General features: G+C 46.3%; 1 protein-coding gene across 13 annotated transcripts; it reads right to left on the bottom strand.

Moving 5' to 3' along the window:
* Positions 1-700: 700 nt before the first annotated feature.
* LOC114867915 (POU class 2 homeobox associating-factor 2-like) lies at positions 701-26,684 on the bottom strand. Of its 13 annotated transcripts, XM_055513755.1 has the most exons (6): positions 14,446-15,170; positions 13,470-13,570; positions 2,545-2,584; positions 2,328-2,441; positions 2,137-2,258; positions 701-1,421 (listed from the first exon to the last, which is right to left on the bottom strand). In XM_055513755.1, exons 1-6 carry the CDS (start codon positions 14,453-14,455, stop codon positions 1,008-1,010), a joined length of 801 nt encoding a protein of 266 aa, XP_055369730.1. In that variant the 5' UTR covers positions 14,456-15,170; the 3' UTR covers positions 701-1,007. The 13 variants fall into 13 exon arrangements, 3 of the variants coding, with proteins under 3 accessions (XP_055369730.1, XP_055369729.1, XP_040929400.1); XM_055513754.1 differs by having other exon boundaries at positions 2,137-2,441; positions 14,446-15,156; XR_008696377.1 differs by lacking the exons at positions 701-1,421; positions 2,137-2,258; positions 14,446-15,170 and adding exons at positions 8,653-8,731; positions 25,888-26,679 and having other exon boundaries at positions 2,333-2,441; positions 2,545-8,526.
* Between the last annotated feature and the right edge of the window lie 1,151 nt (positions 26,685-27,835).

The raw sequence follows: 27,835 nt of genomic DNA, 5'->3' as shown, positions 1-27,835 counted from the left end.
TAGAAACTAAAAAAGCAAAACTAAAAAATAATTCACAAAGACTCATCTGCTTGACTTTAGGCTCATCTGTGCCAGTTACATTCATTTAATTGAGCCTTTGTGCAACTAAGTGTAAGCCAGTAATCAAAAAAGAAGGGAAGATAATCAAACTCTAATTATTAACTAAACTGGATACGGTTAACTCTGTTTTTGTGCAGCCACACCAAAAATGAATTCATTCAGGATATCTGAAAAATCCCAGCTCAGTACCTTGTCTTGGTATTAAAAATTCTGTTGACCTTATTTCAACCACAGCTGTGATAGTGCTGAGGCAAAGGTTTAGGAACTTATCTAAATAAATACATTTTCACATGGTATTCATAAATACACCAGATTCAAGAGATAATATATTAACAGGTACTTAGACGCTATTCTGGTATACAACATGTGGCTGCATGTTCCTCATATTATAATACAAACCAATTTAATATTGTTCATATTGGCAGTTTTAAATGCTGAAAAAATAGATTCAGTTCTATGTTTACAACAAACATGTCTGAAAACTGCTACAAGCAAAACTCCAAAATTGCATTGTGCTTCTCATTTTTAAAACGGGAAAATGTCTTTAAATAATTTGCACCTCATGTAGCCAGTGTTTACCTAACTCATGTCCCGTGAATTGCAAGTATTTCTCTTATTAAAATTTAATACACTAAACGTCTGACTTACACTAAGTTTATTCTACACTATAATTTATACAGCACACACATAATGTACAATAAGAAAAACTTTTTCAATGAAAAATAATTTAATTGATTTAATGACTTTGATTATGTGCCATGTTCAGCCTTTTTCCCATAGTTTAAATTCATTTTTAATTCCAATCAAACAAAAATATTTACAAATAAGTAAGCAAGACATTGGCATGGGTATGATAATATGGTACTTTGGAAATGCATTGAAATTGTCCTATTAACAAAACATGTTCCAGTGAAATCTTCTTCTAAAGTCTGAGGACCATTGTGTAGTCAGTACGCCCTCCTGATTTCATAGGTTGACCAGGAGCCCACCCCATCCTCCTTAGCCCAGGAGGTATGAGCCTCAGTGCTGGGCGGGAGGCTACTGTGACTATCAGCCTCATCTGTCACCATTTTGGTCACCAGGTCGCCGATGGAGCTGCTCATGTAAGGAGGACAGGGGAAGGAGGAGGAGGGGACAGAGTAGGAGCTGTTGGTCGTTAGGGAGTGGTAGTGGGCCTCCTCCAGTGGGTGCAGGGTGTAGGCCTGGATGCTGGACGAACATCTGCTGGGGGCTCGGTACTGTGATGGGCTGGCTGGGGGCTCCGGGCTGGGCATAGAGGATGGGATAGAAGCCAAACTGTCAGGACAGAGAGCCTCCACCTGGGGCACTGGTTCTGAAGCTGTCTGGTCCCACGAGTCTCTCTGAAGCAGGAAGTGAGGAGAGAATTAATCACTTAATGACTTACTGTAGTTCCTCTGCTTACTAAAGGCAACATGCCACTAGATACTGTCCCAACAGCAGGCTGATACTAGGACAAGTGCGCTTGTGATGTCATGTCAGTTATTTTTCCCTGTAACTCATATGGGTTTTCTTTCAAAATGATTTTGAAATAATTAAGTATCTACAATTATGACAAAATAAAACTAGTTCTGTTGCTTAGCTATGATAATGTTTTCAGCCTATATAGTTCAGATTTTAACATCTTAAATCTGCAACTCTGAGGTTTACAGAGCATCACAATGACTCGCTCTGAAGGATGATGCTGATCCAAACATACAACATGTAGATCAGGATGACATGTCAAATATATTCAGCCCTTGTTTCCACTATATCTGTATTTTATCTATGATGTCTCAAATAAAAAAAAACAATCTGTTACTATTAGATTGTGATGAGGGGTGATGTTAATAACAGATAGGGGGCCAACCCTTGATGCCTAGTATGCAGGGAAGACTCATTTAATGTATCTTAACCATCCTATCGTATATATGTATCATCTATATGACAGTGTTGCACTATCCAAGGAACAAAAAAAGAACACATACTATAAAAATACGAAAACTGGAAAAAGTCTCTTTCCTAAGGCCTTTCTTTACCATCATACTCATACACAAAGACATGACTTCTGACTCATACCAGAAATGAATGTGAAGACTCAACACCAAAAGGAGGCAGCAGAGATGAGAGAGCAGTCGAGGGAAGGAAGGATCCCCCGGAACTGGAGAAGGCGGCAGCACTGCGGTAATCGCCAAAGGTCTCTGGGTAATAGCTGTCAATTAGAGAGGAGTAACTACTCATGCTAGAGGGTTCACAGCCCAGAGCTTTACCCCCAAGGGCAGAGGAGTAGACATCAGGGGAAAACTGCTTGGTGGATGGACAGAAGTCTGAGTCAGAGATGAATGGGCGTCTCATGCCATAATAGCTGGGCAGCATGTGAGAACCTGCACACAAAGAGAGTGGTTACTGAAACACAGTTGTGTAGCAACAGCCTATTCACACCTAAAGGGTGGATGTTGACAACTGGTTTACTGGAGAAAGTCTCACCTGGCACCTGGACAAATGAGGGTGGAGTGGTTGATCCTCCCTGTAACAGATCAATAAAAAAAAAGTTTAAGATCTGAGAAGACCATCAGAGGAAAAGAGAGAAATGAAAGAGATCACGCTGGGTCTTTTGTCCCCACATTTTGGCTCAGATTTATATTAATATATGTTCTTGTGAGTAATCGTTTAGATAGATGGCCACCTCAGGTCTTGTAATGTTTTGAGGACACTAGAGTCTAGTTATCCATTCACCATCCTAGACAGCTTGCCAGTGCATCACAGGGCTACACCCTAAAAAGTGCGGGAGTAAAAATATAACTCAACCATAACCCAGCTGCTGGGTCACTATTGGACAGAACACACGTTGGGTTGTTTTGAGCCAAGTGCTGGGTTACACTATTTTACCTCAGCATGCTGGGTTGTTTTTGTGACCCAACTTAGTGAGTCAAATTAACCCAACCATTAGGTTAATTATTATCTATACATTGGGTTATTTTATTCAACCCAACCTGATGAGTCAAATTAACCCTATTGTTTTGTTAAATATGACCTATAGACTGGGTTGTTTTATTTGACCCATCTGATGAGTCAAAATTAACTATATAACTGGGTTAAATATTACCCATATGTTATGTCATTACAATATTACCCATATGTTATGTCATTACCTACACCCCAAATGTTCTGTTCATTGGTGTCAGGTTCTGGCTCTGTTTTTAATTTTATTTTGAAGGCACTTTGTTGCTCTGTCTTATCATCATGTTTTGGGTTCCAGTTTCCACTTCCTGTCTTTATTTTGGTACTCTCCTGGTTTCTGTTTTGGTTCCAGCTTTACTTCCGGTTCTCATTAGTCACACCTGCTCCGTATTAGTAATCACCCACAGTATACTCAAGCACCATCAGTCCCAGAACACTTTGCCAGATCGTTGCATGTTACCGCCATTTTCTGTTTCGTTATCCAGTCCTGTCATATAGCGTGTACCCTGTTTCCGACCGTTGACTCTGAGCCTGCCTAGTACCCGTCTGTCTTGTCTGCCGTGATTACCTGCCCTGCATGTTGCCGACCTTGTTGCCTGCCTGACCACGATTCAACGCCTGACGTTTGGTATTGTACTGACCCTTCGTGTATGACCTTGTCTGTCCCTGACGCTGCCTCGACCTGATCCTGTTGTAACCACACCTGATCGCCCGTGTATGACCCTGCTTGAACTGGACTTCGTTTCTGGAATAAACCCACCCTTTTACACCGTACGCATCGTGTCCTGGCGCTGTGCATTTGGGTCCTTTATTTGCCGTTCGTGACAGAACGATCTGGCCAGACTTGGACCCAGCCAGCGCGCAGCCTTCACCCTTCACTTTTTTTCCCTCTCTGTTCGGCTCCGTGTACAAGCCGCTCACCGGAGCAATGGATCTCGTTTGCCTAAGTTTACCGGAGGACATCCGTAGCGATCTCCAGGGCTTAGCCAGGAAATATGCGGAAGCACCCAGCCCCCAGGTTCGGCTCTCCGTGGTAGAACTGGTCATCGAGATACTGGAGGACGAATACTGGTGGCGTGAGTACCCCGGAGTGCAAGCGTATTTCGATGGACTCCGACTAACGCGGAGGGACTTGATACGCGCTCTGCGCGTATCGCCTGGCCGCGCCTCCGTCGCCGCTCCGGCGGTTCCCGTTCCTGTCGCCGCTCCGGCGGTTCCCGTTCCTGTCGCCGCTCCGGCGGTTCCCGTTCCTGTCGCCGCTCCGGCGGTTCCCTTTCCTGTCGCCGCTCCGGCGGTTTCCGTTTCCGTCGCCGCGCCGGCGGCTCCAGCCCAAGCTCCAGACGCCGCCGGCTCGGTTCACCACGCGGACCCCGGTACAGAGATCCGGCCCCCGCCACTCCCAGCATCTCAAACGACGGACAGTCGCAGCCGCTCCGGATGACGTCGGCGACGGCGCGGTTCCAGAACCCCGGGTCCCGAGATCTCGGTCGCGGGGACCGAGCAGCCCTCTTCTCCGGCGGAAGAGTCCCTTGGTTTTCCGACTGACTGTGTTCCGTTTATAGCAGGCATCCCAGATGGCGTCGCACGGCAGATCCACCTCCACTGTTCTCCTCCGGTTACGTTCCTCTTCGCCCACCTCATGAACACCGCCAAGTCGGCAGCAGACCAGGGCACGAGAGAACAATTGTTTGAGGAGGCTGCCGCTCTCGTCCTGAGGGAACCTGTCCTGCGCGAGGTTCTGCAACTCCCAGGTCTGCGGTCAGCAGCCACACCAGATCCTGCACCTCAGTCAGGTCAGTCAAGCCATGCTCAGTCTCCAGTCCAGCCGCGCGCTGTTCAGTCTCCAGTCCAGCCGCGCGCTGTTCAGTCTCCAGTCCAGTCGGGTCCAGCTCAGGTTCCAGTCCAGTCGGGTCCAGCTCAGGTTCCAGTCCAGTCGAACCCAGTCCACGTTCCAGTCCAGTCGAGCCCAGTCCACGTTCCAGTCCAGTCGAGCCCAGTCCACGTTCCAGCCCAGTCGAGTCCTGTCCCAGTCCAGTTCAGTCACGTTCCTGTCCCAGTCCAGTTCAGTCACATTCCTGACCCAGTCCAGTTCAGTCACATTCCTGTCCCAGTCCAGTCCAGTCACGCGCAGGTTTTGTCCCAGCCAGAGATCACCACTCGCCGAACAAGTGCTATGCACACCCGATCAGGCCCGACGTCTGCTCCGTCGAGCTCGGCGGCTGCAAGCAGCCAAACCGGCTCCAGAGTAGACGCCGTTTCAGGCGCCGCCGGCTCTAGTGAGGAGCCTGAGAGCAGCGCCGCCGGCTCTAGAGAGGAGCCTGAGAGCGGCGCCGCCGCCTCTAGAGAGGAGCCTGAGAGCGGCGCCGCCGGCTCTAGTGAGGAGCCTGAGAGCGGCGCCGCCGGCTCTGGTGAGGATGCCGTTCCTGTCCCTGTTCCTGTCGGCCATGTTGCGGCCGTCCCTGTCGGCCATGTTGCGGCCGTCCCTGTCGGCCATGTTGCGGCCGTCCCAGTTCCTGTCCCTGTCGGTCCTGTAGCGACCAGTCCAGTCCCTGTCTCTGTCGGCCACGTAGAGGTCGTCCTAGCCCCCGTTCCTGTCAGCCTCGGAGTTGTTGCCGCGGTTCCCGCCGACCTCCAGGAGGGGGTCGCGCCGGCTGGAGTTGTTGCCGCGGTTCCCGCCGACCTCCAGGAGGGGGTCGCGCCGGCTGGAGTTGCTGCCGCGGTTCCCGCCGACCTCCAGGAGGAGGTCGCGCCGGCTGGAGTTGCTGCCGCGGTTCCCGCCGACCTCCAGGAGGAGGTCGCGCCGGCTGGAGTGGCTGCCGCGGTCCACGCGGACCTCCAGGAGGAGGTTGCGCCAGCTGCAGTCCCTGCGGACCTCCAGGAGGAGGTCGCGCCAGCTGCAGTACCTGCGGGCCTCCAGGAGGAGGTCGCGCCAGCTGCAGTCCCTGCGGGCCTCCAGGAGGAGGTCGCGCCAGCTGCAGTCCCTGCGGACCTCCAGGAGGAGGTCGCGCCGGCTGCAGTCCCTGCGGACCTCCAGGAGGAGGTCGCGCCCGCTGCAGCTCCTGCGGACTTCCAGGAGGAGGTCGCGCCCGCTGCAGCTCCTGCGGACTTCCAGGAGGAGGTCGCGCCCGCTGCAGCCCCTGCGGACCTCCAGGAGGAGGTCGCGCCGGTCGCAACTCCTGCTGCAGCTCCCGACGATCCCCAGGGGGGGTCGCTCCTGCCGCAGCGTCTGTTGCAGCCCCTGCCGGCCTCCAGGATCGGCTCCTGGCGGTCCGGCGCCGACCGCATCTGCATCGGTTCCTGGCGGTCCGGCGCCAACCGCATCTGCATCGGTTCCTGGCGGTCCGGCGCCGACCGCATCTGCATCGGTTCCTGGCGGTCCGGCGCCGACCGCATCTGCATTGGTTCCTGGTGGTCCGGCGCCGACCACGTCTCCACGTCTGCTCCCGCCTCATCTGCCGGACGGGTGGCCTCGCCCTTGGCACCTCCTGCTGGTTGGGTGGCGCTGCCTCCTTCGGCGCCGTCCGCCTCGACTCCGCCTCCGCCACGGCCGTTCGCCTGGGGTTAGCCCCCTCCTGCCACGACGATGGCGAAGCCTCTGCCGCCGTCGCCCACCACGATCCTGGGACTCCCCGGCTGCCACCCTCCAAAAGAGGGGGGTTTTCTGGGCCCCATGGGGCTGTTGGGGATGAACTCTGAACTTTCGGTTTCCGGTTTTATGAACTCCTGACTTGACCCTCCTCCAGTCCTCCCTCCGCCCACCCTGCTTGTATGCCTTGAGGGGGAGGGATTCGGTCCCTCCTCCTGTGACCACCCTCCGCCCGCCCTGGTTAGGGGGGGGTCTTCCGTGGGCGCCGTGGAAGACGCCCTAGAGGGAGGGGTACTGTCAGGTTCTGGCTCTGTTTTTAGTTTTATTTTGAAGGCACTTTGTTGCTCTGTCTTATCATCATGTTTTAGGTTCCAGTTTCCACTTCCTGTCTTTATTTTGGTAGTCTCCCGGTTTCTGTTTTGGTTCCAGCTTTACTTCCGGTTCTCATTAGTCACACCTGCTCCGTATTAGTAATCACCCACAGTATACTTAAGCACCATCAGTCCCAGAACACTTTGCCAGATCGTTGCATGTGAGTTACCGCCATTTTCTGTTTCGTTATCCAGTCCTGTCATATAGCGTGTACCCTGTTTCCGACCGTTGACTCTGAGCCTGCCTAGTACCCATCTGTCTTGTCTGCCGTGATTACCTGCCCTGCATGTTGCCGACCTTGTTGCCTGCCTGACCACGATTCAACGCCTGACGTTTGGTATTGTACTGACCCTTCGTGTATGACCTTGTCTGTCCCTGACGCTGCCTTGACCTGATCCTGTTGTAACCACACCTGATCGCCCGTGTATGACCCTGCTTGAACTGGACTTCGTTTCTGGAATAAACCCACCCTTTTACACCGTACGCATCGTGTCCTGGCGCTGTGCATTTGGGTCCTTTATTTGCCGTTCGTGACAATTGGCAGCGGGACTTGCTATTTCTTCTTGAAGACATGTAACTATTCAAACATCAGACTTCATTAAGTCTGGAGAAATGTTCAGAAATGAAGAAGCCTTTTAATTGAAAAATGACATGTTTTCAAGAAGAAACAGCAAATCCAAATTTCCAATGAACAGAACCAGAACAAGAATGAATAAAACTCTCCAAAGACAGGCTTGCCTAAGCTGTAAATCAAATAAATAAATAAAAAATCTAACAGCAGTAACATTAATAATAATACTCAACATTGCTTAACCAGACAAACACAATACCAAGAAAGTAAGTCAATCTGAGTATTTAATTTCATTTGCACAAATATTTAATTTATTTGTCACGTTTTGGTTTCTGTTCCGGTTTTATTCTGACAGGACTTCCGTTTTCTGGTCACACCATGTTAGTTTACGCTTCACGTTCCGGTCCTCATTACGCACCTGTTTCAGCTCAGTCATCACTCACCTGTATTTAATCACCAGTAGTCACCACATCCAGTTGCCAGATTGTCGAGTGTAAGTCACCACATTCCAGCATTTCTTTGATTGCCTACCTTGTTCGAAGATCGTGTTTCCGTATCTGACTCCTGCCTGTTCCTCCTGTACTGCTGCCAGAGATATTCTGTGTATTAGCTGAACCGTCTGTACTACGATTGTGGATTAAAAGTGTGATTTTACAACTCCCTTCGTGTGTCTGCGCTGTGCATGTGGGTCCAATACCTGCCGGCAATCCCTGACATTATTGGCTTCAGAATCTAAATACAGTATATGAAATTAATTAAGTGCAACTTAAATGAAAATACCTTGCTAACACCACAGCGGGTTAATTAATACAGTACAATAGGTACTGGTAAAACTCCTTGTTTATTGTAGTTTACATGAAAAACCAATAGATCATTCAAAACCAGCTTCCAGCAATAATTCAGTCACAACTTTAGGGAAAGTTCTGGGAAGTTGTTGTTTCATCCTTGAGGCCCAGATTTTGTAGGACTTGCTCCCCACCTGATGATTACACAGTACAGTATGAAGATTAGTGAAACAATCTAACTGTCTAATATTTGGCTATATTACGCTTTCCATTGTATATGAGATGAAGCTGGATGATAAATAGTCACCTTTGTTGCTCACCTTTAACTGTCTCTATCAGGTGTCCAGCAGCCAATCAGGTAATGTCTGTCAAAGTAGTTTGTCTGCATCAACTCTGTTCCTATAGTAATATAGAACAGTGAAGGTTAAGCACATTATATAGCTTTAATAATACTTGTAGTATTTCCTCCACTAGGTTTTTAGTTTAGTTCCCATCTGACCTTCTTCCATATACTTTATAAGAAAAGGCTTTGTTTGTATTTTTCAGTACATAAATTTGAATTTGTCGTGTTTCTTACGTGTTAATTTAACCAGATGGCTGTTTTACCATTACCCGGCACATTACTTAGTTCAGCGTTAGCCTCATTTTACGAGGGTAAACCTGTCCAGGACGCCAGTGCTCTGAACAGCGGATATCGTCGCTTCCTCTTCAGCTTTTAGCTGCGTGCACCGCGGCTCCATTATCTACTAAACATACTCCTTACGGCCCTGCGTCAAATACGGCAGCGCAGAACAGTCGAAACAAACAGGAAGCACGAACTTTTAATACAGCAAAACATGTTAGCTTAACCATGTTGATTTTTACGGTGCTCTTTCATTGTTGATTTAACAACAAACTACTGAAAACTAGAGAAAAACTAGATAAGCCCCATTTTCATATGTCGATATAAAATATGTTGAAGAGAAAAGACGTGTCTGCCATACTTGAAAGTTGTGACCAGTAGAGAATAGACTTAGGCTCCATTATATTCTGCTATTTATACTCTGACATAAACGCCTTTACGTCACGTTAGTCCATCAACGTTTGACTAAGCGTGGTAACATTTATTATGCCGATAAACTGAAACAGATGAGCTGATGCGCTGGTGACCTAATGTTAGCAAAGTGATTTTTTTACTCCAAATGGTATTAAAAAGACAGTCAGAGCGGGACAGTAGCTAAGTAGAAACTAAATAACTAATATGGCTAAGTGATTGTAGCATATGTAATTGCATCGTTTTTAGACGGTTAGACTAAATAGTACCTAGTCCGTGTTAGCTAGCTGTTTCTATATAGTATAATACTGTAGAAGTGTGTAATCAGAAAAAAAAACAGTAGCTGGTTAAAATGTAATTAATATAAGTATTCATTACGGTGTTAAGAATAGAAATAAAGATTTTATGAATATTTTACTTACAATTGCTCTCTGTGTGCTGTCCAGTTACCTTTTACCGCAGGAGTCAGAAGATATCTGTAGAACGTTCTACAAAGATGGAAGAGCCCGAAAATATTTGACCCACACGCTGGGTCACATTAACCCAAATAGGAGTTCAGTCTAAAGGCATTTGACCCAGCATGAACAACCCAACAGTATTTTTACACTTTATCAAATAACCCAGGACTGTGACCCAGCACACATAACCCATAAATGTGGTTACAGAAATAACCCAGCACTTTTTAGAGTGTACACTCAGACAGACTACTATACTATTCCCAGTCACACACTGTAGGCAATTTAAAGTTGTCAACTAACCAGACAATCTTTTTGTGGGAGGAAGCTGGACCAACAGGAGAACTGCTGTTAAAAAAGTAGTCGTGCAGTTGTCCCAAATTGCCCCTGACAGCATGACAGCCACTAGTATCAGTGTGTGAGTGAATGGTTGAATGAGAAGTAGTGTTAAGCACTTTGGATCCCAAAAGGGTGTTTAAATGGGCTATATAAGTTTGGACAATTTACCATTTTGTCTTTAATGTTAAAAACATATTGACTCACAACATCATTGGTTGATTTGTTGTTTTTGGTTTCCAGGTTGATTTGTGCAGAGTGAAAGGAACCGCATGGACAGGGTTTGACAGGCTTGTTTGCATATTGCTAACATGAAAGTGCTGATATTAAGCCTGCATTGGCTGGAAGGCAAGCAAATTTTGTGGACCGAATTTGAATGTAATTTGCCAATGCCAAGACTTCCTCATGTGACCCAGGTATGGCTCAATGCATCTCTGAAGGCTGTGTATGAAAATCAGTGAGCTCAAGCCCAGACAGTGTGTGTGTGTGTGTGTGTGTGTGTGTGTGTGTGTGTGTGTGTGTGTGTGTGTGTGTGTGTGTGTGTGTGTGTGTGTGTGTGTGTGTGTGTGTGTGTAACTGGGGGTTGCAGTGCAGGGTTGTTATACTGATGGATATATTTAACCATATTCTGCAGAAAAAAACTTAAACTTATGCAAAGCACTTTTCAGATTCTCATTTTTCCATATGCTGCTAGACACTGAAAACAGTCATACCTATGATTCCTTTTGTACATACAGCTGATTGTTGTCCTGAAAGTTATTCTGTTATATGTATTGTTTTATCTGACCGCAGATTCAGCACAACCAAGTGAATTTTTGCTCAAAATTAGAGTATTATTTTATTTATGTAATACTAACTTGTTGGGTCAGTCTGCCTCAACAGAAAAGTTCACAGAAATTATGTAAGACCTTGATATGTTCCATGTTCCAACATGAGGATCTCTGCGGCTAAAATTTGCTCTTCCTTTTCACTGACCTTTTATATCAACTAATAAAAGTGCTACCTTAAGTGTGTGGGTTTCTTTATGCACTAGTAATTCCTGGCTCTTTTCAGCCATGTGTCAAAGTTACTGTTAAGACACTGAATCCCAAGTTGCCCATGGTGAAACAAGTCAATTCGCACACAACAGTGTAGAAATGTGTGCAGACCATTATTAGCATTCATTTTCATTCAATTTCATTCAAATTTAAAATAAATTCTTCATCATCATTCTTCAACCTGATACCTGCATGTTATCCAACCAACAAGGTAAAAGAGTGAAAAAAAATAGTAATTTAACATCTCAACAGATTCATATCAACCAAATAATAATAATATTTTCACAATACACATAGCATACCTACTTAGATTTAGCTACTTTTGTCACTTGTGTCAGATGATTTAGTGAAATGGTAAAATGCGTAATAGCAGGATACAATAAGTACATCACAGCTAAAGTGAGATTCACAGGTATAGCTATCTGAAGGTAGTCAACATCTAAAGCCACATGGTACATACTGTATGGCACAAGTGTGATGAATTGATCACAAATTTGATTGCTTATTAATTCAAACATTATAGTTTCCTGTATTTGCAAAACAGAGAATAGATTCTAGCTACTGTTTTTCGTGTTACACATTGCAAGGTACCTGCAGCTGATCCCAGCCAGTAATTTCACTTCGCAATTCAGAGTCTCCAATAAAATGCTTGTGTCTTGACCCTAGTAGCTGTAAAACACGTATGCTAGCACATATGCCACTTTCACTTTCAAGTAGTGCTGAGCTAAAACAACAAAATAACAAGACATATATATTGTCTATAATCTAAATTTTTAGAACCTGCGTTCTTATTGTGCTATAGCAGGAAGTGACAGCTACAGTAATATGGTGTTGGGTGTTCAAGTACTGTTGTAGGCTGTTCTTTAAGTGTGGCACTGTGATCCATTTCATTTACCTTGTTCACTCAGTCAGATAAAGCAAACCACTAATAGTTACCCTGCCATTTGACATTTCTTCAGTGGAATCTAAGGTTAGCTCCGTAGTCCATCTAGTAATATATACACAATCCACTGTATGAAACATTGTAAACAGGAGAGAATAAGAATACGGAATTGCTAGATATGACCAAGTAATTCTTAATCAATGCAATGACACTTTAAAAATATGATTCATAAACAATACATAGATCTTTCGTAGTATAGTTTAGCAAAAGCAACTATTTTAGGTTGGTTAAACTTTCTTATGTTTCTGCAATAAAAAACAAGCACTGAAGCCTGTAACAGTCTTTCCAAAAGTTTAATTACTCACTTTTTACACTATATTTTATTCAATACTTGACTCCCCTTCACTGTACAGTACTTCCATGTGTAGTGGACTGCTTTTACTTCATTCATGCCTGTCATCAGGAAATTGCATCAGCTGTAAATGCTTAGGTTAATACCTCATTCTCACTTATCCAAACCACGTGTGTTGGAATTTTGCATACGTAAAGAGACAAAAAAAATCACATTAAATTGTTTTTACTGTAATTATCCCTAATGCCAAAGCACAGTCACAATAAGAGTAGCTTTTATGGATTTTCTCTTGGTGCATCTAATGATTTCTCTTTTACTTTTTACTCAGTCCTGTCATTATTCAGGTTATTCGATGTTTACATATCTATAGAGTGAACATGCCAATGCTCAACGAACAACATACAGTGGATACTGTCCCGAAAAAGCCTTCAGACAGGTGGTTGTGTGGAGTGAAAAGCCAGTCTTGCTTGTGCATGCAGATGACGAAAGCCAGGTCTGATTTCTCTGGTTCTATGTGTGTGTGAAACGTATTGGCGTTTCTGAGACAACAATAGGAGGTTTGTCTGTGGCCTGTACACAGTGGAGGACAATGTTGGCTGGCAGGTGCGTGTGGATTAAACTTTGCATAGGCAGCCTTCTGCACTGGCCTTTTTCTGTCTCTGTTGCATGCCTGTCCACTCCGATCCTCCCTCCCTGCACCCGCCTCCACCTCAGGGAAAATCATGACTGTCGCCACTGGCCTCATTGTGCTCCTGCTCTTTTGTAAGTTAAGGATGGAGTTTGGCGCTTTGTGTTCCTCTCCACGCACACCATGCTCAGCTATTTACAGAGTGGGTTTGCAAATACTCAAGAGTAGCAAAGATGTGGCGGGTGTGGGTGGGAGGGGAGGTAGGTGCAGATGGTCAGTGGCTCTTACCTGTTAGTTCACAATACAAGTCAAAATGTAAACAAGGAGAAGCCCCCTGTCCCATGTTTGGTTTGGAAGAAAAATTATGTGGGAGAGAGACAGTGTGGAACAAAAGCAGAGCATTTTGTACTTACACTGTATCTGGGTCCATTTGTTTGCCTGGATCGCTTCTCTGCCAGCAGGTCTTTGACCGTATGCTTGACTCTAACACCTTGGTACACCCTCTTTGAATATTCTGGAACGAGCAGAACATTTCAAAATATAAGAAAAAAACGATTCAGCCAAACCCAATACAAATTTTTATCCATCCCACAAATGTGTGTTAATTTGAATGTCTCACAGTTTTATGCATATAGGTGAATGACACGTTGGCATTGGTGTGTAAATGTGTAAATGGAAATTGCCTTTGGTTTGGTAAATGCAAATGTACTACTAAAAAGAGGCAATTTACTTTAAACATTTGCTGAATAAAGCCCAGTGGTTAACATTGGTTGAACAGAACTTCAGGACTAAAAAAATAATTAAATAGCTGTATATCATTTGAAAATGTGAAAGGGTACAATAAGCAGCAAATTTTTTTATACATTTGGCTGTGAAAAATCTAATGTGTGCCAGTGTGATTTGGTCACATTCCTAGGAAGCAAAAGCATAAACTCAATGAAAATGCAAACTTTATTATGCAAATGGATATTGCATGCAAAAAACTTCATGTAAAAGATCCTAGCATTTTGAATGGATCTTTTAGATAAGACCCTACTGTACTCAACCATATAAAATCTTTAAATTCTGAAGTGTTTGATGGATCACATCACAATATGGAAATGATCGTTTCAAGCACCGTTGCTTGTCAACTCTTGTCTTAAATCATTACAAATCACCATTTGATGCTAAATGCTACTTTGAAATATTAAACAGATTTTTGTAAACTGCAGTAAACAAACGTATGGTTACAAATACAACCATTTTTCATACTAAATAGACTATCTAAAAGAAACAGAAATAATAAAAATAAAGTTGCCACACAGAAAAAAACTTAATGTTAAAAGTTTTTCAAAGTTTTGCAGCAGAAGCAGCTGTCATTGTGATCTCACATATATTTGTGTATCTTACCTGTGTCCATGATGCTGTGGAGCTGTCTGACACTCTTACACACAGGCCTCTCTGTTCTCCCTGTGCTCTATTTGCCTACAGTAGTTAAATCCCAGAGTGCAGCACCATACTGTGGTGTGGCATGCCACGATGGGAGCTTTAACCACACTGACTGGAGGGCAGGGACACATGGAACATGCCACCTCAAACTGCAGTCAGGAGGAGGTAGCTTTTCAAAATGACCTTTATCTATTTGTTTAAATGCAAATGTTTGGTAGGGACGTTTTTTACACTATTTGCATTCACAGTCAAGATTAGGAGTTAGAAGTATTGGGAGAATGTAAGAGAGACTGGGAAAGAGCCTGTCATGTCTCCCTGGCCCCCAACGCATCATCTGGACGTAAAGGGATGTATTGTTTCCGCATTATGTTATTATGTGCTGTTGTTTGAGTTTCAGTGGCCATTTGGATAAATAAAACCGATAGGAGTAAAAATTAGGAATATAACAAAGCATTTGTCTACACGATGAAACTGTTTCACATGATGAACATTCCGACCAAGTTATACGTATAAAAACAGATAACCTAGCTAAACATTACATTGGCACACTTTATCCCTGTTTAGATTTGCATGCAGTTCGGCGTTTGTCTTGTCATACGTCACAAAGATCAAGCATGTTTTAAGAGTTGTCTTTCAGCCTTCAGAATTTCACAATGCATGACCTGAATTACACTGATGATTATCTCTCTCACACTGAGTGACACTGTGAATGAACCCATCACATACTCAGCATCTGCACTGTGCTGCCCTGGGGAGCCACAACTCCATACACAAGAACCTGTCTTTCATGACCAACATTAAAATGAGCATTTGCTTCTAGGTTCATTTAATTGTAGCTCACTGGAATCTACTGACCTGTATTAGAGAGCAACTAGAGCAGTATTTTTTATATCCAGGTTTGTGGAATGATTGTAAACAAATCAATAAGCTAGCATATTTACTTATTTTGTATTTCACTAAATGCCTATCACTCAAGATACTGTATTTTACGTTGACAAGAGTTAAATGAACAGTGAAAGAGTTACAGTGACAGAAAGTGCTATTCCACCTAATCATGAATTTAATGCCTCCACATGGTCAGCCATGAACATACTGTATAGTATTCCTCTGACTAATTACTAGCATCAGTATGTTCACTCACGATAGAAAATGTTACAGCAGCAGCATTTGCTTATTACAACAAAGTATCTGATGGAGAGTTTCAAAGGGATATTGAGTTGTGTCTATACTGTATGTATTTAATTCAAATAAATACATTTGCTGTGGTTTGTTTCCCAAGGTAAGTTACTGTATGTTCACTGTACAAAGATTACACAGCAACTGTAAAAATAAAAATAAATAAACCTAGTGATTGTAGATAAGCTGATGTGGCTCTGAAACAGGTCATTGCCTAAGGCAGAGAATAGCCTAATGCAGAATAATAAATAATGTCACGGCGCTCAAGGTAGCGGACCCACATGCAACAGCGGAGACAAGACTGGGTGGTAACGCAGTTTACTAGTTCTCGTGGTCAGGCAGGCAAAGGTCGATACACAGAGTAGGCAGGCACAGTACAGGCAGGGCTTAGACAAGCAGTAGTCACAAGACAGGCTAGGTTCAACTCACGGCAGGGCAGGATCGTAGGCAAGGCAAGAGTCTAGGTCAGGAGAAACAGGGTCATACACGGGTTTCAAGAGCATGGGTACAAAACGCTGGATTGCTGGCTAATGCTCGCAGACAATCTGGCAACCGGCTGGGGTGAGAGGTGGTGCTTAAGTAGTGGCTACTGATGGCTAGATGGGAAACAGGTATGTAGTCTGGAACAGGAAGTAAAGCTGGCAGCAACTAATAATGACTGAGGCAGGAAGTGACAAGAACATAAAACCGGAAATGACATAGACAGTGGTGCAGTGACTGAGTCCATGACAGAACCCCCCCGTCTAGGGCGGATTCCTAGACGGCCCAGGGAGGTCCGGGTGGGCTTGATGGAACTCCCGGATGAGACTGGGGTCCAGGATGTCCCGTGCCGGGATCCATGATCTCTCCTCTGGACCGTACCCCTCCCAGTCAACGAGGTACTGCAGCCCACGACCCCGCCGCCGACTGTTCAACAACGCCCGGACCGTGTAAGCCGGGCCCCCATCCATGAGCCGTGGTGGAGGAGGTAGGGGCGTGGGGGGAACCAGAGGGCTAGAGTTGAACGGCTTGATCCGACTGACGTGGAAGGTAGGGTGGATACGCATGGTCCTAGATAAGGAGAGTCTGACAGAAGATGGGTTAATGATGCGTTCTATGGCGAAGGGTCCAATGAATCTTTGAGACAGCTTACGTGACTGGACTTTGATGGGTAGGTCCTTGGTGGAGAGCCACACCTGCTGGCCTACTGCATAACTGGGTGCCTGTGACCGATGGCGATCCGCTGCCCTCTTGTGGCGCTCCTGGCTCGCGATCATAGCACGACGCGCCCGTAACCAGGTGCGTCGCCAACGGCGAAGGAGGGCATGTGCGGACGGAATGACGACCTCCCCCTCCAATGATGGGAAGAGTGGTGGCTGGTAGCCGTATGCGCACTGGAACGGTGACAGACCTGTGGAGGAGCAAGGCAGGGTATTGTGGGCGTACTCCACCCAGAGTAGCTGTTGACTCCAGGTGGATGGGCTGGTGGAGGCAAGAAGGCGAAGCCCGGTCTCCAACTGCTGATTGGTCCTCTCAGTCTGGCCGTTTGACTCCGGGTGGTATCCGGAAGTCAGGCTGACCTGGGCACCGAGCAGGGAACAAAAATCGTGCCAGAACCGAGAGACAAACTGGGGTCCTCTATCGGAGACCACGTCCTTGGGGAACCCATGGAGCCGGAACACATGCTCAAGCACTGCCTGAGCTGTCTGCTTGGCTGACGGGAGTCTGGGCAGAGGAATGAAATGGGTCAAGCGGGAAAAACGATCAATTACCGTTAGGACCACTGTGTTACCCCTGAAGGGAGGTAACCCCGTGACGAAATCCAGTGCTATGTGAGACCAGGGTCGATGAGGCATGGGCAGAGGCTGGAGGAACCCCGGAGGGCGCTGGTTTGAGGTTTTGTGGGTCGAACAGACTGGGCAGGCTGCCACATACTCCCTGATGTCTTTGAGGACTGACGGCCACCAGAAACGACTGCCCACCACAAAAGCCGTCCGTTGGACTCCCGGGTGGCAGCTAAAAGTGGAGGTGTGGGCCCAGTGGATCACCTCCCCCCGAAGCTCCGGGGGCACGAACAGCCGATTCGGCGGGCACGCTGGGTGTGGGGGCAACCCCCGGGTGGCCTCCTTCACCCGAACCTCGACAGACCAGGTGACCGCCCCTACTAGGCAAGATGCGGGCAGGATAGTTGATGGCGTCTCCACCTCCTCCCCTGACTCGTGGACTCGGGATAGGGCATCCGGCTTGGTGTTCTTTGACCCTGGGCGGTAGGAGAGGTGGAAATTGAATCGAGAGAAGAACAAGGACCAACGGGCTTGGCGGGAGTTCAGACGCTTAGCGGTATTGATGTACTCTAGGTTCTTATGGTCGGTGAACACCAGGAACGGCTGCTCGGCGCCCTCGAGCCAGTGACGCCACTCCTCCAGAGCCACCTTGACCGCGAGTAGTTCCCAGTTACCAATGTCGTAGTTGCGTTCTGCAGGGGAGAGTTTGCGGGACAAGAAGGCACATGGATGCAGTCGCCCACCTTCGGGATCACGCTGGGATAATACCTCACCCACGCCGGAGTCAGATGCATCCACCTCCACCACGAACTGACGAGCAGGATCCGGCATCCGCAGCACCGGAGCCGATGTGAAACTGGCCTTGAGCTGGAGAAACGCCTGGTTGGCTTCTGGGGTCCACTGGAAGGCTGTCCTGGGGGAGGTGAGAGCCCGAAGAGGGGAAGCTATTGCGCTGAAGCGGCGGATAAACCGCCTATAGAAATTTGCAAACCCCAGGAACCGTTGGACGTCCCGACGAGACTGGGGTACGGGCCACTCCGTCACAGCCTGGGTCTTGGCAGGGTCCATCTGTATGCCCTCCGGGGAAATCACGAAGCCTAGGAATGAGATGGTGGAGACATAGAACTCGCATTTTTCTGCTTTGACGTACAACCGGTGCTCCAGCAGCTTCCTCAAGACCTGACGGACATGATGACGATGTTCTTCTTCATTCCGCGAGAAGACCAGGATGTCGTCTAAATAGACGAAAAAACAAACACATTAATCATAGAACTTAGCACATCGTTCACCAGAGCCTGGAAGACGGCCGGCGCGTTGGTGAGTCCAAATGGCATGACTAGATATTCATAGTGGGGTATTAAAAGCTGTCTTCCATTCATCCCCCTCTCTGATGCGAACTAGGTGGTAAGCATTTCTCAGGTCAAGCTTGGTGAAGACCTTGGCGTCGGCTAGGAGCTCGAAAGCGGACGAGAGCAAGGGTAAGGGGTAGGAGTCCCGAATGGTGATGGCGTTGAGCCCCCGGTAATCAATGCAAGGTCGCAGGGACCCGTCTTTCTTCCCCACAAAGAAGAACCCGGCCCCCGCCGGCGAGGAGGACGGACGGATGAGGCCAGCGGCCAGGGCCTGGTTGATGTACTCCGTCATGGCTTGGCGTTCTGGAGTGGAGAGCTGGTACAGTCGGCTCTTGGGTGGAGTGGTTCCGGGGCGAAGATTGATTGCACAGTCGTGTGCCCGGTGCGGCGGCAGGCTGGTGGCTCTGACCTTGCTGAAGACGGCTCGTAGGTCATGATAGCAGGCCGGTACCTCAGACAGATCGGTCTCCTCCATGATGGGCTCCGGGGATGGTTCCGCCGTGGTCTCGGGCCCTGCCCCGAAACACGAATCGCGGCAGCTGGAACCCCACTCCACCACCTCTCCGGTCCTCCAGTCGAGACGGGGGTTGTGTCGGCGAAGCCAAGTGTAACCAAGAACGACTGGGTGATAGGAGGACTCGACTACGTGGAAGTGAATCTGCTCGGAGTGGTTATCAGCAAATGTCAACGTTACAGGGCCGGTGCGGTGAGTTACCTTCCACAAGCGGTGTCCATCCAAGGCTGTTGCCTCCATTGAGGCGGGTAGGGGAACAGTGCTAACGCCTAGCCGTCTCACAAGGCTGGAATCCATGAGACTGGTGTCAGCACCTGAGTCCACCAGAACCGCTTGCTGGACAGACTGAGATTCCGCGGATAAGGTGACAGTGGGCATGGGGCGGGCGGAGGCATGACACATAGATGACTGGCTCACCACTATCCTCCGGACTAGTGGTGAGCGGGGGCTTTTACTGGACAAGATACTGTGATATGACCAGGCTGGCCGCAATACAAACACAACCCGAGTGCCCGTCTGCGGCTCTTCTCGGCTTCGGGCAGCCGAATCCTCCCCACCTCCATGGACTTGACGGCGGATCCTGACGCAACCGCTTCTGTGGGCTCCACCAATCCCGGGGCATAGGGCGTGGTCCGACGCGCGGGCGGTTGCGGAATCCCTCGTACCGCCAGGTTGGGTGGGGCTGCCGCATTGCGAGACGGTGGTCGAGGATGGCGGGGGGGCGTGGCCCGCTCCTCCTCCCTGCGTTCACGGTCACTGCTCCACAACCGGCGATCCACCTTGATGTCGAGCGCGATGACCTCATCCAACTCGGACGGAAGCTCGGTGGCCGCCAGGCTGTTCTTGACCCGCCGCGCCAATCCTGCTAGGAAAACGTCGATCAAAGCGGTGGAATCCCACCCCGCCTCCGCAGCTAGTGTGCGGAACTCAATGGCGTAAGCCGCCGCGGATCGATCGCCCTGACGGAGACTCGTTAATCTCTGGGCCGCTTCGCGCCCCGGCTTTATCTCCTGAAATATGCGCTTCAGCGCTTGGGAAAAAGCAGCGAAAGTGCTCAGGCAGGCGGAGTTATTCTGCTATTCGGCCGTTGCCCACTGCTCTGCTCTGGCCGACAAGTGAGAGACGGCGTACGCCACCTTGGCTCGCTCAGTGGGGAAATTCGGCGCGTGCAGCTCGAACTGGATCTCACATTGCGTGATAAACGCTCGACAGTCACCTGAGTCTCCGGAGAAGCGCGCTGGAGCTCCCAGATGAACATTCGGTGCAGGAGGACGCGGAGCCGGAGCGGCGGACGCAGCTGGAGCGGGTGACGGCGTCAGCCCCGCGGCGAGTTGCTGGGTAAGTAGCTTCAGCTGTTCCCCATACGCATTTACCTGCGCCTCTTGTCGTGCCGCGTGCTGAGTTAACTCCTGGAGCAGCACTCCGGTTTGTTCCTCTTGCTTGCGGATTCGTTCCGCCTGGGCTCGGAGCTCGGTCCGGATGGTCTCGGCGCTGGCTGGGTCCATGTTTGTCCAGATTGTACTGTCACGACGCTCAAGGTAGCGGACCCACATGCAACAGCGGAGACAAGACTGGGTGGTAACGCAGTTTACTAGTTCTCGTGGTCAGGCAGGCAAAGGTCGATACACAGAGTAGGCAGGCACAGTACAGGCAGGGCTTAGACAAGCAGTAGTCACAAGACAGGCTAGGTTCAACTCACGGCAGGGCAGGATCGTAGGCAAGGCAAGAGTCTAGGTCAGGAGAAGCAGGGTCATACACGGGTTTCAAGAGCATGGGTACAAAACGCTGGATTGCTGGCTGGGGTGAGAGGTGGTGCTTAAGTAGTGGCTACTGATGGCTAGATGGGAAACAGGTGTGTAGTCTGGAACAGGAAGTAAAGCTGGCAGCAACTAATAATGACTGAGGCAGGAAGTGACAAGAACATAAAACCGGAAATGACATAAACAGTGGTGCAGTGACTGAGTCCATGACAAATAATAATAAAATACCATGCAGAAAGAACAAGCTAATGAACAAAGTGGTAAGGATGTGACAAACAGACAAACAAGCCAGAGGTACACTAAGCATATATAGGGTTTTTTCCCCCACTTTTCTCCAAAATGACTGAATAAGTAAAAAGAGGGAATTCAGACCCTGGGTGAATTAATCTCTTATTTTTCTTATACCTTAATAAAGCATATCTTAAAGCTTTAAAAACTTTTTATTGTGAAGCCCATTTTAAGTGTGGAGATCAAATTATCTCTACAGAATCTGTTGACTCTTGCTGCTACTGTATAAAAGAAACGTTCTTTTAAGACCAAATATGTTACTGTAGATTAGAGGAATGCTGATAAGATACAAGGTCTGGCCAATAGACAGTAAGCATTCTAATTGAATCAATGTGAAATGTTTTTTTTACATTGTTTATAATGTTTTTACATGACTAAAGCTGTTTATCACAGTGTTTCAACACTACAACCCTAAAGTTTACAGTGGAGCGGGAAAGCTTACTTCCTTGTTAATAAGAATAATGTTTCTCTGTATATTTCTCATGAATGTTGCAGTATGTGCACAGAGAGCTTTATCAGTTAATGACTCATAGATAAGAGGGATGCACGGCTCTCCTTTGCAACGGACACCTGGGACAGAAGAGGAAGGGAAAGAATGGTACTATGTTGCATTCTGATAGCAACACTTTGGGGTCTGAATACTTTTACTCTCCAAAAGTTTTTAAATGCGTTTATATTCTCAAATGCGCATTTTGTTTAGTTAACTTTTCTCAATTATACCTGTGCTATAAAAAGATGGGACTGTGCTGTATGCATTGTGTGGTTAAATATACTGTATAGTGGCAAAATGGCAAAACAATGACTACTGTATGCTTCAGACCTACAGTATATACCAAGTACTGTAGGCACACATGATCTAGATTTCCAAAACACATAAACATATCTTCCTGTCCTTATATATTTGATCTTTTAGAATTAATAGTGTTCCTACTCAAATTTAACACACCTTTAATTTAGGTCATATTTTATTTGTTATGTAATTACAGTAAAGTCATATGTTCGAAGTGGTGCTTCAGTCCTTAAGACTGGGATATGTGACATTAAAATGGTTCTTTATAAAGCACTACTCTTGCAGTGCTCTCGTCATCGCATCTTGTAAATAGTTTTGAGTTTGTTTTAGAGTTATCATTTTTTTCCGGGTTTTGCCTTCAGTCTTTTAACTGGTAAACTTTTGTTTTATGCTTGTGCCTTTTATTCATGTGTTTTGATAGATTTTAGCATCCTTGTTTATTTTGATTAAGAAAACATGTTTATTGTCTAATCTAAATTCCCTTCTGCTTAAAGCTACCATGAGCTTAATTGCTAATTGTGTTAATTACCTTCTGTGCCTGTTGCCATGTGGTCTAGTTATATTTAGCGAATGTAGAGAGACTATGCGCTGGAGTTTCCTAGTTACTTGACTGGTGTTTTATGTGTATGCATGCATCTATGCATCTGTGTCTGTGTTTAGATTTTAGTTGGATATTGTTAAACCACCTGTAAGTCACCCTCTGGTTTCTGCCACTGAAAATATCAGCTGATGTGAAAGTGCTACAGTAGTGAAGACGCTGCAAAAACATGTGATTAGTAAATTTGGCAATCAATACTGTAAAACACTATTGTGGATCTTCACAGCTGTTTTGTTGTCTTTTACTTTCAACAAGGCTTTAAATTAAAAAAAAACAAAATGTGACATGCATACAGTATCATGCTGTGAACAATTCTAGGATCACAATGCTCATTTCCTAATGAGAATGAGACAAGTAAACTGTGGCCTGGCCCCATAAATTGTTTTATTTACTGGACCTTTAACATGTCTCTATATTGTATTATATATATTATTATATTATATTTATTTTTATTTAATCTGAGTCTTCATGAAATATTTATCATTATCTCATTATAAATAACTGAAATTACAGTAAAAATACATAGTCCTATCCATAGATGAACACAAGACAGTTGTACCTGATGTACTGTAGGTTGGAACTGGAGATGTGGAAATGGCTTTGTGATGCCCAGTGGTAAAACAAGAGTTGCACAATTGTTCAGTGCAAGAATTAAAATACAGTAGTTAACAACACCACAGTGATGTCAGGGTACTTTAGATGCACTGCAGTTTAAACTCTTATCTTTTACTAGACGTTTGGTTGTGCTGCCCATATCAACTTAAAATTGATACTAACCATACTTAGTGTAAATGTGGTACTATTAGTGGACTTTGGTACAGGTTGCCTGTATTGGAATTACAGAAATCTACAATCGACTTTAACTTGGGCATGTGGGAGCAATCATCAGTAAAACTAGATGCTGCATAGCCTTTGCTGCAAGAAGGTACTATGACTTACTGTACCACGTTCAGGTAAGTCAACACATCGTCTTTTAGAGCTGAAATGCAGAGCAATACCACAGAGTTTAGAACAGTGGTGCTAACAGTTCAGCGCCCAGTTACAACATTATCAGAACAGTTTTTTTAAGTCATTCATTTATATTATGAACAAAAGAATAAGGATTTTGATGATACACAATATTGAAATGTTGGAGTCTATGCCACACATACTGTCACACAGAAGTATTATATACATTTTTTATTCATGTGTTTTTTGATTAGCAAAATCAATTTTCATTAATTGTGCTGTTTGCTGGCACAAACAAGTGACTTTACCAAATATATATTTAACCATAAACATACTTTAGTCACTCAAGACTTCATCCACTAGAGTGCAGTAAGAGACAAGGCAAGATAAGACTAATACAGACACTGATACTATGAAAGGGAAAAAATGCACTGAAAATGAGAAAGTCAAATGCAGACAGCATAACTAGTTATGGATATCCAGACTGTCTAGACATATGACTAAGAGACATGGAACTCACAGGAACAGTGAAACTGGATATTACTCAGTGGCTGTCTTCTTGTACAAGTGCTTGCTCTCAAGGCTCGCGGTGAGTGGACAGGGGTGAGGGACCCAAACGCACAGCTAAGGAAACAGGCTTAAGCAGAAACCAGGTTTATTTATCAAAATCCAGAGAGTCCAGAAGCAAAAACGGGAGTCGGGCAGGCAATTGTCAAAACGTGTGTGATCACGATATCCAGCAAAGGCACAGGTAGGGACAAGGCAAAAACACAGTCAGAGCAGGCACGAGTCAAAAAGACTTACTTGGACACAGATTGCAGGTTGACCAACTGGGTAGACGACAAAACTATCTGACAGAGAACAAAAGACGTGCAGGTGCTTAAATGCAGAAGGTGATTACTAATGATACAAAGCTGGTGAACACATGACTAGAAAACAAGGTGAACTACACAGGGCAAGACAAAACCGGAAGTGTAGGAAAATAAAATGAAGGAAGTGTGACACGTGACTGGGTAAGTGAACAAAACCAAGCCAACACAAGATTAACTGCAGGGTCAGGACAGAAGTGGCCTGCACACAGTGAGTGCCCTGGATCTGTGGTCCGAGCGGTCGTCCCTGGACCCCTGGAGATGGGGTCCGGAGAAGGTGGCGATGCTTCCCTTGGACCCCCAGGGGCGAAAGCAGGCGTGTCTCTGTAGGGACCACCGACACCTCTAGGAATGACTCCCGTGTACAAGAAACAGAAGGCACCAGGCTCTGGTCTAAACCAGCCTGGACCCACGGAAGGAACAGGGCGTGGTCTCCTCATGACCAACAGGAACTCCCGGAGCGACCTCTTGGTTGGTGCCGAAGAGGCCTGGAGAAATTTCTTTGGGGCCGGCGGGAATCTAAGCAGGAGCGGGCCCACCAGGATCGGCTGAGGACCGACCAACCCCCAACCCCCTCCTCAGGGCCAACAGGGACTGAGACAGCCGCTGCTACAGAACCGACAGGGGCTGAGAATGGCCTCCTCTCTGGACCCAACATGGATTGGAAAGGCCTCCCCTCTGGCGCCAACAGGGACTGGAATGTCCACTTCTCCAGCGCCGGCAGGGATGGCCCTTCCCGGAGCAACAGGGAAAGGAGTCGAGACCTGGTTTGGCTGGGCGGCAGCAGAGCTCAACAGGGCAGAAGCAGAGCTTGACTGGGCCGGAGCTGGGCTTGACCAGGCAGCAACAGAGGTCAAGATGAGTGAGAAACCTGTGGTGCCTGTAGGCTGAGGCAAAGGGGCTGGTGCGGACTGAGGCACAGGGGCTGGTGCAGGCTGGAGCACAGGGACTGATGCAGGCTCCGCTTGTGGTTCCACATAATTCCAGGCCTCATACAGTGCAGGAACCCTGAGGCCCAGGGCAGAGGTTGTCTGGCGTCTGTATCGACAGGCTCTAGTACGACGACGATGGGACGCTGGTTCCCTCTCCACCGGCGGAACGGCAGAGTTAGGGACTGGAGCTGGCGAAACGCCATTTGAAATGTGAGCTTGAGCCGGCGAAGCGGCAAGAGGAACGTGGGCTTGAGCCAACGTTCCGGCGACACAAACGTGGGCTTGAGCCGACGAAGCGGTGAAAGGAACGTGCATCAGCGGCGCTGGGGAGAACGGTGGCGGAAGCAGCTAGTGAATCGCGGACGGACGCAGCGCACCCGCAGCGCCTGGAGCCTGGCGAACAGCGCCCTTACCCCAGAGCAGTGAAACCAACAGTGCTCCTCCTCAAGAATCTCCACCGCCAGCTTCAACACGCGGAGATGTGCCTTCACGCCGGAAGCCTCTGTGTATTCCGTCGCAAGTTGATCACGATATCCAGCAGAGGTACAGGTAGGGACGAGGCAAAAACACAGTCAGGGCAGGCACGAGTCAAAAAAACAGAGACTTACTTGGACACGAATTGTAAGTTGACCAACTGGGTACACAACAAAACTATCTGACAGAGAACAAAAGACGTGCAGGTGCTTAAATGCAGAAGGTCATTACTAATGATACACAGCTGGTGAACACATGACTAGAAAACAAGGTGAACTACACAGGGCAAGCCAAAACTGGAAAATAAAACAGGAAGTGTGAAACTTGAGTGGGTAAGTGAACAAAACTAAGGCAGACAGGAAACAATACAAGAATTATCAAAATAAAACCAAAGACTGAAGCCAACGCAAGATTACCTGCTGGAACCATGACACTTGCAGTGTTGCTCCTGTCACTTCTATTGCAGTACTGTACCAAATTTCAATATCACTGACTGTCACTAATACTTCAAAAGTCTTGTGATATGATAAGGTTTGCAGGTTTGTGAACCTATGTCATGCTTTTGAACTAGCAGTGTTTTCTTTTAAATACATTACGAGGGAACCAGAGACTGATCCAAAGTAATCTAGTCAGCATTCTAGAGATCAGGACCGAAAACACTAGGAGCTTCTTCTGAAAACCTGTAATGCATGGGCTGTAACTATAGAATGAGCTGACAGGTCTAGTTAGACTACTGTATACAGTGAGCAGTTCAGGCATTTCAGAGCCATTAAGAGCCATTAAGAGCGTTAAAGACCATCAGTGGGAAACACTTTACCAAGACAGCAATGTTCAAGCTAAAAAAGCCTCTGTCTTGGATTTACTGTGCATATGTACCTGTACTGTAGTACCATACTGTACCTTAATTCTCATACTATTATACACTTAGAATGAAATTAACCTAATAGCTATCGAGCCCTATTTAAGCCCTATTAATTCATTAGGAGCCGATTTGGCATACTCAAATTAAAATGGTTGTAGTTCCTGAATGATAAGGGCTACGATATTGAGCTTGGTGTCATTGGAAAGGAAACGCCTTCTAGTTTTCAAAGAAAGAAACAGAATTTGTTACAGTTATACAGGAGAAAAATAATGGAAACACAAACCTGAAATATTTTTTTGATAAACCCTCGCCTAGATTTTTCTACTATAGATATAAGCAAGTATCTCCCTGGTGACTGGTAGCATGACAAAAAAACAAACAGGATCTAAAACTAGAAAAAGCAATTTCTCAGAGAAATTATGTAGGAGAGCTGTTCTGTTGCTGAGAAGATGCCAAACGCTGATAAGTTGCTGACGTCAAGACGTTGACTATGACAAAACAATGACAAAGATTAAAACCCTAACCAAGGTAAAAAGATGATAAAGATTACAAAGTTAACCAAGGTAAAAAAATGACAAAGATTAAAAGACTGACCAAAGTAAAAAGAAGACAAAGATTAAAAAGATGATAAGGATAAAAAGTTCACCAGCAAAAGGTAACAGATTAAATAGGTGACCAAGATGCATCGTTGACGATCCTGAAAAAAATATTTTAAAAAGATTGAAGTATTTGTGGTTCGTTGCTTAACTGTTAAAATGTTTAATAATTCTTAAAGTCATAATTAAACAGTAATTTCCAAAAATCTTGACATTTAATGTCATGAATTACATCATTACTTTTATTTTGAAAGGATTTAGACGGCGTGCGTGTGGGTGATTGCTAAACTTTAAAATTGTCTTGAAATAGTCATAATTTACCAATCGAAAGGAAACAGTGCTCTTGAAGCTAAACATATTGCCTGCTGTTTTTATTTTAATAAAGACTTAAAGGAAATGTGTGTGCGTATTTACTAAACTGTCAATTCT

Source organism: Betta splendens, chromosome 13 (genome assembly GCF_900634795.4).
Source record: "Betta splendens chromosome 13, fBetSpl5.4, whole genome shotgun sequence".
Taxonomy (NCBI): domain Eukaryota; kingdom Metazoa; phylum Chordata; class Actinopteri; order Anabantiformes; family Osphronemidae; genus Betta; species Betta splendens.
Note: the sequence above shows the minus strand (reverse complement) of the source record. Positions and strands in the feature narration are given on the sequence as shown.

What these genes read in the sequence shown, in the direction of transcription:
- LOC114867915 (XM_055513754.1), bottom strand. An exon ending in CAAATGGACCCAGATACAGT is followed by an intron (nt 2,585 to 13,469) that starts GTAAGTACAAAA and finishes GATCTGTTACAG; the next exon opens with GGAGGATCAACCACTCCACC. An exon ending in AGTCTTCACATTCATTTCTG is followed by an intron (nt 1,422 to 2,136) that starts GTATGAGTCAGA and finishes TTCCTGCTTCAG; the next exon opens with AGAGACTCGTGGGACCAGAC.